This window comes from Dendrobates tinctorius, unplaced genomic scaffold, assembly GCF_039654945.1.
Source record: "Dendrobates tinctorius isolate UK_male_01 unplaced genomic scaffold, ASM3965494v1 ptg000214l, whole genome shotgun sequence".
Taxonomy (NCBI): Eukaryota; Metazoa; Chordata; class Amphibia; order Anura; family Dendrobatidae; genus Dendrobates; species Dendrobates tinctorius.
In genome coordinates, this window is record NW_027361881.1 from 1,960,258 (window position 1) to 1,971,362 (window position 11,105).

Below are 11,105 nucleotides of genomic sequence, written 5' to 3' on the forward strand. Positions count from 1 at the left end.
GTCGAGATAATACTCTGCAGTAATATTATACTGTAATACCGCCCTCTAGTGTCCAGATAATACTCTGCAGTAATATTATACTGTAATACCGCCCTCTGATGTCCAGATAATACTCTGCAGTAATATTATACTGTAATACCGCCCTCTGATGTCCAGATAATACTCTGCAGTAATATTATACTGTAATATCGCCCTCTGATGTCCAGATAATACTCTGCAGTAATATTATACTGTAATACCGCCCTCTGATGTCCAGATAATACTCTGCAGTAATATTATACTGTAATACCGCCCTCTGATGTCCAGATAATAGTCTGCAGTAATATTATACTGTAATACTGCCTTCTGATGTCCAGATAATAGTCTGCAGTAATATTATACTGTAATACCGCCCTCTAGTGTCCAGATAATACTCTGCAGTAATATTATACTGTAATACCGCCCTCTGATGTCCAGATAATAGTCTGCAGTAATATTATACTGTAATACCGCCCTCTAGTGTCCAGATAATACTCTGCAGTAATATTATACTGTAATACCGCCCTCTGATGTCCAGATAATACTCTGCAGTAATATTATACTGTAATACCGCCCTCTGATGTCCAGATAATAGTCTGCAGTAATATTATACTGTAATACTGCCTTCTGATGTCCAGATAACACTCTGCAGTAATATTATACTGTAATACCGCCCTCTAGTGTCCAGATAATACTCTGCAGTAATATTATACTGTAATACCGCCCTCTGATGTCCACATAATACTCTGCAGAAATATTATACTGTAATACCGCCCTCTAGTGTCCAGATAATAGTCTGCAGTAATATTATACTGTAATACCGCCCTCTAGTGTCCAGATAATACTCTGCAGTAATATACTGTAATACTGCCTTCTGATGTCCAGATAATACTCTGCAGTAATATTATACTGTAATACCGCCCTCTAGTGTCCAGATAATACTCTGCAGAAATATTATACTGTAATACCGCCCTCTAGTGTCCAGATAATACTCTGTAGTAATATTATACTGTAATACTGCCCTCTAGTGTCCAGATAATACTCTGCAGTAATATTACACTGTAATACTGCCTTCTGATGTCCAGATAATACTCTGCAGTAATATTATACTGTAATACTGCCTTCTAGTGTCCAGATAATACTCTGCAGTAATATTATACTGTAATACCGCCCTCTGGTGTCTAGATAATACTCTGCAGTAATATACTGTAATACTGCCCTCTGGTGCACAGATAATACTCTGCAGTAATATTATACTGCAATGCTGCCCTCTGATGCACAGATAATACTCTGCAGTAATATTATACTGTAATACTGCCCTCTAGTGTTCAGATAATACTCTGCAGTAATATTATACTGTAATACCGCCCTCTGGTGTCCAGATAATACTCTGCAGTAATATACTGCAATACTGCCCTCTGGTGCACAGATAATACTCTGCAGTAATATACAGTAATACTGCCCTCTGGTGCACAGATAATACTCTGCAGTAATATTATACTGCAATACTGCCCTCTGATGCACAGATAATACTCTGCAGTAATATTATACTGCAATACTGCCCTCTGGTGCACAGATAATACTCTGCAGTAATATTATTCTGTAATACTGCCCTCTGGTGCACAGATAATATTCTGCAGTAATATTATACTGTAATACTGCCCTCTGGTGCACAGATAATAGTCTGCAGTAATATTATACTGTAATACTGCCCTCTGGTGCACAGATAATAGTCTGCAGTAATATTATACTGCAATGCTGCCCTCTGGTGCACAGATAATAGTCTGCAGTAATATTATACTGTAATACTGCCCTGTGGTGCACAGATAATACTCTGCAGTAATATTATACTGTAATACCGCCCTCTGATGTCCAGATAATACTCTGCAGCAATATACTGCAATACTGCCCTCTGGTGCACAGATAATACTCTGCAGTAATATTATACTGTAATACCGCCCTCTAGTGTCCAGATAATTGTCTGCAGTAATATTATACTGTAATACCGCCCTCTAGTGTCCAGATAATAGTCTGCAGTAATATTATACTGTAATACCGCCCTCTAGTGTCCAGATAATACTCTGCAGTAATATTATACTGTAATACCGCCCTCTAGTGTCCAGATAATACTCTGCAGTAATATTATACTGTAATACGGCCCTCTGATGTCCAGATAATAGTCTGCAGTAATATTATACTGTAATACCGCCCTCTAGTGTCGAGATAATACTCTGCAGTAATATTATACTGTAATACCGCCCTCTGATGTCCAGATAATACTCTGCAGTAATATTATACTGTAATACCGCCCTCTGATGTCCAGATAATAGTCTGCAGTAATATTATACTGTAATACCGCCCTCTAGTGTCGAGAAAATACTCTGCAGTAATATTATACTGTAATACCGCCCTCTGATGTCCAGATAATACTCTGCAGTAATATTATACTGTAATACCGCCCTCTGATGTCCAGATAATACTCTGCAGTAATATTATACTGTAATACCGCCCTCTAGTGTCGAGATAATACTCTGCAGTAATATTATACTGTAATACCGCCCTCTGATGTCCAGATAATACTCTGCAGTAATATTATACTGTAATACCGCCCTCTAGTGTCGAGAAAATACTCTGCAGTAATATTATACTGTAATACCGCCCTCTGATGTCCAGATAATACTCTGCAGTAATATTATACTGTAATACCGCCCTCTGATGTCCAGATAATACTCTGCAGTAATATTATACTGTAATACCGCCCTCTAGTGTCGAGATAATACTCTGCAGTAATATTATACTGTAATACCGCCCTCTGATGTCCAGATAATACTCTGCAGTAATATTATACTGTAATACCGCCCTCTGATGTCCAGATAATAGTCTGCAGTAATATTATACTGTAATACCGCCCTCTAGTGTCGAGATAATACTCTGCAGTAATATTATACTGTAATACCGCCCTCTGATGTCCAGATAATTTTCCGCAGTAATATTATACTGTAATACCGCCCTCTGATGTCCAGATAATAGTCTGCAGTAATATTATACTGTAATACCGCCCTCTGATGTCCAGATAATACTCTGCAGTAATATTATACTGTAATACCGCCCTCTGATGTCCAGATAATACTCTGCAGTAATATTATACTGTAATACCGCCCTCTGATGTCCAGATAAAAGTCTGCAGTAATATTATACTGTAATACCGCCCTCTGATGTCCAGATAATACTCTGCAGTAATATTATACTGTAATACCGCCCTCTGATGTCCAGATAATTTTCCGCAGTAATATTATACTGTAATACCGCCCTCTGATGTCCAGATAATAGTCTGCAGTAATATTATACTGTAATACCGCCCTCTAGTGTCGAGAAAATACTCTGCAGTAATATTATACTGTAATACCGCCCTCTGATGTCCAGATAATACTCTGCAGTAATATTATACTGTAATACCGCCCTCTGATGTCCAGATAATACTCTGCAGTAATATTATACTGTAATACCGCCCTCTAGTGTCGAGATAATACTCTGCAGTAATATTATACTGTAATACCGCCCTCTGATGTCCAGATAATACTCTGCAGTAATATTATACTGTAATACCGCCCTCTAGTGTCGAGAAAATACTCTGCAGTAATATTATACTGTAATACCGCCCTCTGATGTCCAGATAATACTCTGCAGTAATATTATACTGTAATACCGCCCTCTGATGTCCAGATAATACTCTGCAGTAATATTATACTGTAATACCGCCCTCTAGTGTCGAGATAATACTCTGCAGTAATATTATACTGTAATACCGCCCTCTGATGTCCAGATAATACTCTGCAGTAATATTATACTGTAATACCGCCCTCTGATGTCCAGATAATAGTCTGCAGTAATATTATACTGTAATACCGCCCTCTAGTGTCGAGATAATACTCTGCAGTAATATTATACTGTAATACCGCCCTCTGATGTCCAGATAATTTTCCGCAGTAATATTATACTGTAATACCGCCCTCTGATGTCCAGATAATAGTCTGCAGTAATATTATACTGTAATACCGCCCTCTGATGTCCAGATAATACTCTGCAGTAATATTATACTGTAATACCGCCCTCTGATGTCCAGATAATACTCTGCAGTAATATTATACTGTAATACCGCCCTCTGATGTCCAGATAAAAGTCTGCAGTAATATTATACTGTAATACCGCACTCTAGTGTCCAGATAATACTCTGCAGTAATATTATACTGTAATACCACCCTCTGATGTCCAGATAATAGTCTGCAGTAATATACTGTAATACCGCCCTCTGATGTCCCGATAATACTCTGCAGTAATATTATACTGTAATACCGCCCTCTGATGTCCAGATAATACTCTGCAGTAATATTATACTGTAATACTGCCCTCTAGTGTCCAGATAATAGTCTGCAGTAATACTATACTGTAATACTGCCTTCTGATGTCCAGATAATACTCTGCAGTAATATTATACTGTAATACTGCCTTCTGATGTCCAGATAATACTCTGCAGTAATATTATACTGTAATACTGCCTTCTGATGTCCAGATAACACTCTGCAGTAATATTATACTGTAATATCGCCCTCTAGTGTCCAGATAATACTCTGCAGAAATATTATACTGTAATACTGCCCTCTAGTGTCCAGATAATAGTCTGCAGTAATACTATACTGTAATACTGCCTTCTGATGTCCAGATAATACTCTGCAGTAATACTATACTGTAATACTGCCTTCTGATGTCCAGATAATACTCTGCAGTAATATTATACTGTAATACTGCCTTCTGATGTCCAGATAACACTCTGCAGTAATATTATACTGTAATATCGCCCTCTAGTGTCCAGATAATACTCTGCAGAAATATTATACTGTAATACCGCCCTCTAGTGTCCAGATAATACTCTGCCGTAATATTATACTGTAATACTGGCCTCTAGTGTCCAGATAACACTCTGCAGTAATATTATACTGTAATACTGCCCTCTAGTGTCCAGATAACACTTTGCAGTATTATACTGTAATACCGCCCTCTAGTGTCCAGATAATACTCTGCAGTAATATTATACTGTAACACTGCCCTCTAGTGTCCAGATAACACTCTGCAGTAATATTATTCTGTAATTCTGCCCTCTATTGTTCAGATAATACTCTGCAGTAATATTATACTGCAATACTGCCCTCTAATTTCCAGATAATACTCTGTAATAATATTATACTGTAATACCGCCCTCTAGTGTCCAGATAATACTCTGTAGTAATATTATACTGTAATACTGCCCTCTAGTGTCCAGATAATACTCTGTGACCAAGCATCATAATTACAAAAATGTATTGTAAGAGGGAACTTTCCTCCCTGTGTAGAGCACCAGGTCGGTGTAAGGAGACTTATAGGCCGTGTTATGCTCCACTGGGAATGTAAATATGCAAACAGCTATTAATAGAGGAAAAGGACTGACGCTCTAGCGCCCCCTATTGTGGCAGCAATCATAGAAGCTAAAAGCCAATATCAACCCTGTAACGAGTCAGAGGCCAAATCAGACCTCAAGCTTTGCACTTATGAGAGGCAACAATCCTGGTTAAATAGGATGATGGGATTGATGACAGAGACTGACACAAATATTCTCACTAGATTCTCACCGGCAGCAGCGGCTTGGCGTTGTTATGAACGGACACGATGTGGGTGATTCCATGATTGCTCAGAGACGCCGTATCCTCAGCATCTGCAATGAGAAATGAGTGCAGAAATCATGTATTACACCATCACAGCGCCCATAATCACTACAGAGCACCATGACAGTGCCCATAATCATTGCAGAGCTCCATGACAGTGCCCATAATCACTACAGAGCTCCATGACAGTACCCATAATCACTACAGAGCTCCATGACAGCGCCCATAATCACTACAGAGCACCATGACAGTACCCATAATCACTACAGAGCTCCATGACAGTACCCATAATCACTACAGAGCTCCATGACAGTACCCATAATCACTACAGAGCTCCATGACAGTACCCATAATCACTACAGAGCTCCATGACAGTACCCATAATCACTACAGAGCTCCATGACAGCGCCCATAATCACTACAGAGCACCATGACAGCGCCCATAATCACTACAGAGCTCCATGACAGTACCCATAATCACTACAGAGCTCCATGACAGCGCCCATAATCACTACAGAGCACCATGACACCTCCCAGAATCACTACAGAGCACCATGACAGCTCCCAGAATCACAACAGAGCACCAAGACAGTGCCCATAATCACTACAGAGCTCCATGACAGTGCCCATAATCACTACAGAGCACCATCACAGCGCCCATAATCACTACAGAGCACCAAGACAGTGCCCATAATCACTACAGAGCTCCATGACAGCGCCCATCATCACTACAGAGCACCATGACAGTGCCCATAATCACTACAGAGCTCCATGACAGTACCCAAAATCACTACAGAGCTCCATGACAGCGCCCATCATCACTACAGAGCACCATGACAGCGCCCATCATCACTACAGAGCACCATGACAGCGCCCATCATCACTACAGAGCACCATGGCAGCACCCAGAATCACTACAGAGCCTAATGACAGCGCCCAGAATCACTACAGAGCACCATGACAGCGCCCAGAATCACTACAGAGCACCATCACAGCGCCCAGAATCACTACAGAGCACCATGACAGCGCCCAGAATCACTACAGAGCACCATGACAGTGCCCAGAATCACTACAGAGCACCATGACCGCGCCCAGAATCACTACAGAGGACACTCCTGCTGGCTCTGGCGCAGACTGCCTTCGGTGCAGGTGAGCGGCGCAGTCTCGGTGTCTCAGCCTCTTCTGATGCTTCGGCTCGTACTCACCTCGTATGTTCCCCAGATATAACCCATCCAGAACCTGCAACATAAAACATGGGATGATCTGACAACATGGAAATACTGACACTCCGATAATCCAGAATCTGATAATCCAGAAACAATCAAGACCAAAGAACAGATCACCCCAAATATATCACTCCCATCAGCTGTCACCGCTGGTGCCTTCATGTGAGCGGTCCGCGGGTATTACTAATACTGTATACGGGGTGACTGTCAGCAGCGGCTCAGGCACACAGTGTCAGGCCACAGCACCTGGACCACCCAGACCCCAAACCCCGCACACCCTCCTGTCTAATCCGTGCAGAGCTGACACTCAGCGCTTACCGCAGCTATTTATATGTCTTGTTTACCCCATAGAGACGCTAATAATAAAACTCCACAGCTGAGACTCATCGCACCAGAAGGCGTCCCCCAGGGGGCGCAGCACTCATCAACCTGGTGAAGCAACTGCACCAGCAGAATAGTGAGTGCAGCTCTGGAGTATAATACAGGAGGCAACTCAGGATCAGTAATGTAATGTATGTACACAGTGACTGCACCAGCAGAATAGTGAGTGCAGCTCTGGAGTATAATACAGGAGGCAACTCAGGATCAGTAATGTAATGTATGTACACAGTGACTGCACCAGCAGAATAGTGAGTGCAGCTCTGGGGTATAATACAGGATGTAACTCAGGATCAGTAATGTAGTGTATGTACACAGTGACTGCACCAGCAGAATAGTGAGTGCAGCTCTGGAGTATAATACAGGATGTAACTCAGGATCAGTAATGTAATGTATGTACACAGTGACTGCACCAGCAGAATAGTGAGTGCAGCTCTGGGGTATAATACAGGATGTAACTCAGGATCAGTAATGTAATGTATGTACACAGTGACTGCACCAGCAGAATAGTGACTGCAGCTCTGGAGTATAATACAGGATGTAACTCAGGATCAGTAATGTATGTATGTACACAGTGACTGCACCAGCAGAATAGTGAGTGCAGCTCTGGAGTATAATACAGGATGTAACTCAGGATCAGTAATGTAGTGTATGTACACAGTGACTGCACCAGCAGAATAGTGAGTGCAGCTCTGGAGTATAATACAGGATGTAACTCAGGATCAGTAATGTAATGTATGTACACAGTGACTGCACCAGTAGAATAGTGAGTGCAGCTCTGGGGTATAATACAGGATGTAACTCAGGATCAGTAATGTAGTGTATGTACACAGTGACTGCACCAGCAGAATAGTGAGTGCAGCTCTGGAGTATAATACAGGATGTAACTCAGGATCAGTAATGTAATGTATGTACACAGTGACTGCACCAGCAGAATAGTGAGTGCAGCTCTGGGGTATAATACAGGATGTAACTCAGGATCAGTAATGTAATGTATGTACACAGTGACTGCACCAGAAGAATAGTGAGTGCAGCTCTGGAGTATAATACAGGATGTAACTCAGGATCAGTAATGTATGTACACAGTGACTGCACCAGCAGAATAGTGAGTGCAGCTCTGGGGTATAATACAGTAGGTAACTCAAGATCAGTAATGTATGTACACAGTGACTGCACCAGCAGAATAGTGAGTGCAGCTCTGGGGTATAATACAGGATGTAACTCAGGATCAGTAATGTAATGTATGTACACAGTGACTGCACCAGCAGAATAGTGAGTGCAGCTCTGGAGTATAATACAGCAGTGTGAGTTTTATCCAATGTTTTTTCGTTACAAGTTCCTTTGGAAATTAATTCACCGCCCTCTACCACTGAGCTCCTGCTAATCCAAAACATCCCTCCTCCATCACTTCTCTCATGCTGCACCGGTTAGGTGGAATGCTCTACCCAGTCTGGTTCACCTCCAGGCTTCGGCAGAGCAAATCTGTACATGAGAAAGTGTCAGGACTTACAACAAAGTAGTCTGCTGTACACGGAGCAGCCGCGCAGCCTGGGGCCATGTTGTCGCCTCTCCACCTCCGCACGTACCTGGCTCATCCCTCCTCCCATTACGCTGGTCAGGATCTGTAAACACAGGACAGGGGGCGACAGAGGAAAGGTGCAGCGTGAGCACAGGAGACGGACGGGGTCCGTAGGAAGAGAATAGAGGTCGTCACCGACCAGGGAGAAGTCGCTGCAGAGCAACACGGTTGTCACAAACAGCGCTGGACTCATCACCAGGGCGGAGGCATCAGGTTACCCCGAGCCGCCCTCTGCGCGGTGACAGGTTACAGCAGGCGGCACAGCCCCAGCCCTCGTCTGGAAGACGACACTTCTACAATAGATGCGCCCTGTGCTTCCAAAACCGTTTATTTTCTGAGAGTAACTTTTTACTCCTGATTCTGCACAGGGTGGGGAGGGCGGCCTCTCCCAGCGTTTAGAGATTGGCTTCAGAGCAGCTACATGGGCCAGAGAGAGCAAAGGAGTTGCAAAAAATTCACAGGTTTCTATGGGATAGTGTTGAAGGGAGGGTGAGGAGGTGAGCTGTGACATCAGCTATTGATTCCTATGGTTGAGTGTTGTGGGCATGGTCATCATGCAGCGGTGAGCTGTGACATCAGCTATTGATTCCGATGGTTGAGTGTTGTGGGCATGGTCAGCATGCAGCGGTGAGCTGTGACATCAGCTATTGATTCCTATGGTTGAGTGTTGTGGGCATGGTCATCATGCAGCGGTGAGCTGTGACATCAGCTATTGATTCCTATGGTTGAGTGTTGTGGGCATGGTCATCAAGCAGCGGTGAGCTGTGACATCAGCTATTGATTCCTATGGTTGAGTGTTGTGGGCATGGTCATCAAGCAGCGGTGAGCTGTGACATCAGCTATTGATTCCTATGGTTGAGTGTTGTGGGCATGGTTAGCATGCAGCGGTGAGCTGTGACATCAGCTATTGATTCCTATGGTTGAGTGTGGTGGGCATGGTCATCAAGCAGCGGTGAGCTGTGACATCAGCTATTGATTCCTATGGTTGAGTGTTGTGGGCATGGTCATCATGCAGCGGTGAGCTGTGACATCAGCTATTGATTCCGATGGTTGAGTGTTGTAGGCATGGTCAGCATGCAGCGGTGAGCTGTGACATCAGCTATTGATTCCTATGGTTGAGTGTTGTGGGCATGGTCATCATGCAGCGGTGAGCTGTGACATCAGCTATTGATTCCTATGGTTGAGTGTTGTGGGCATGGTCATCAAGCAGCGGTGAGCTGTGACATCAGCTATTGATTCCTATGGTTGAGTGTTGTGGGCATGGTCATCATGCAGCGGTGAGCTGTGACATCAGCTATTGATTCCTATGGTTGAGTGTGGTGGGCATGGTCATCAAACAGCGGTGAGCTGTGACATCAGCTATTGATTCCTATGGTTGAGTGTTGTGGGCATGGTCATCAAGCAGCGGTGAGCTGTGACATCAGCTATTGATTCCTATGGTTGAGTGTTGTGGGCATGGTCATCATGCAGCGGTGAGCTGTGACATCAGCTATTGATTCCTATGGTTGAGTGTGGTGGGCATGGTCATCAGTGCAGTGGTGAGCTGTGACATCAGCTATTGATTCCTATGGTTGAGTGTTGTGGGCATGGTCATCAGTGCAGTGGTGAGCTGTGACATCAGCTATTGATTCCTATGGTTGAGTGTTGTGGGCATGGTCATCAAGCAGCGGTGAGCTGTGACATCAGCTATTGATTCCTATGGTTGAGTGTTGTGGGCATGGTCATCATGCAGCGGTGAGCTGTGACATCAGCTATTGATTCCTATGGTTGAGTGTGGTGGGCATGGTCATCAGTGCAGTGGTGAGCTGTGACATCAGCTATTGATTCCTATGGTTGAGTGTTGTGGGCATGGTCATCAAGCAGCGGTGAGCTGTGACATCAGCTATTGATTCCTATGGTTGAGTGTTGTGGGCATGGTCATCATGCAGCGGTGAGCTGTGACATCAGCTATTGATTCCTATGGTTGAGTGTTGTGGGCATGGTCATCAGTGCAGTGGTGAGCTGTGACATCAGCTATTGATTCCTATGGTTGAGTGTTGTGGGCATGGTCATCAAGCAGCGGTGAGCTGTGACATCAGCTATTGATTCCTATGGTTGAGTGTTGTGGGCATGGTCATCATGCAGCGGTGAGCTGTGACATCAGCTATTGATTCCTATGGTTGAGTGTGGTGGGCATGGTCATCAGTGCAGTGGTGAGCTGTGACATCA

At 43.5% G+C, this 11,105-nt stretch overlaps 1 protein-coding gene across 1 annotated transcript in view; it reads right to left on the reverse strand.

Moving 5' to 3' along the window:
- LOC141058703 (dual specificity protein phosphatase 22-A-like) overlaps positions 1–9,545 on the reverse strand; it is a 34,649-nt gene extending 25,104 nt beyond the window's left edge. Inside the window, exons 1-3 of the mRNA XM_073554888.1 lie at positions 8,905–9,545; positions 6,920–6,953; positions 5,682–5,764 (exon numbers count right to left, since the gene is read on the reverse strand). Of these exons, the coding sequence (XP_073410989.1) occupies positions 5,682–5,764; positions 6,920–6,953; positions 8,905–9,090 (303 nt within the window). The 5' untranslated portion in view covers positions 9,091–9,545. The remainder of the gene's footprint in view (positions 1–5,681; positions 5,765–6,919; positions 6,954–8,904) is intronic.
- Positions 9,546–11,105: the final 1,560 nt, after the last annotated feature.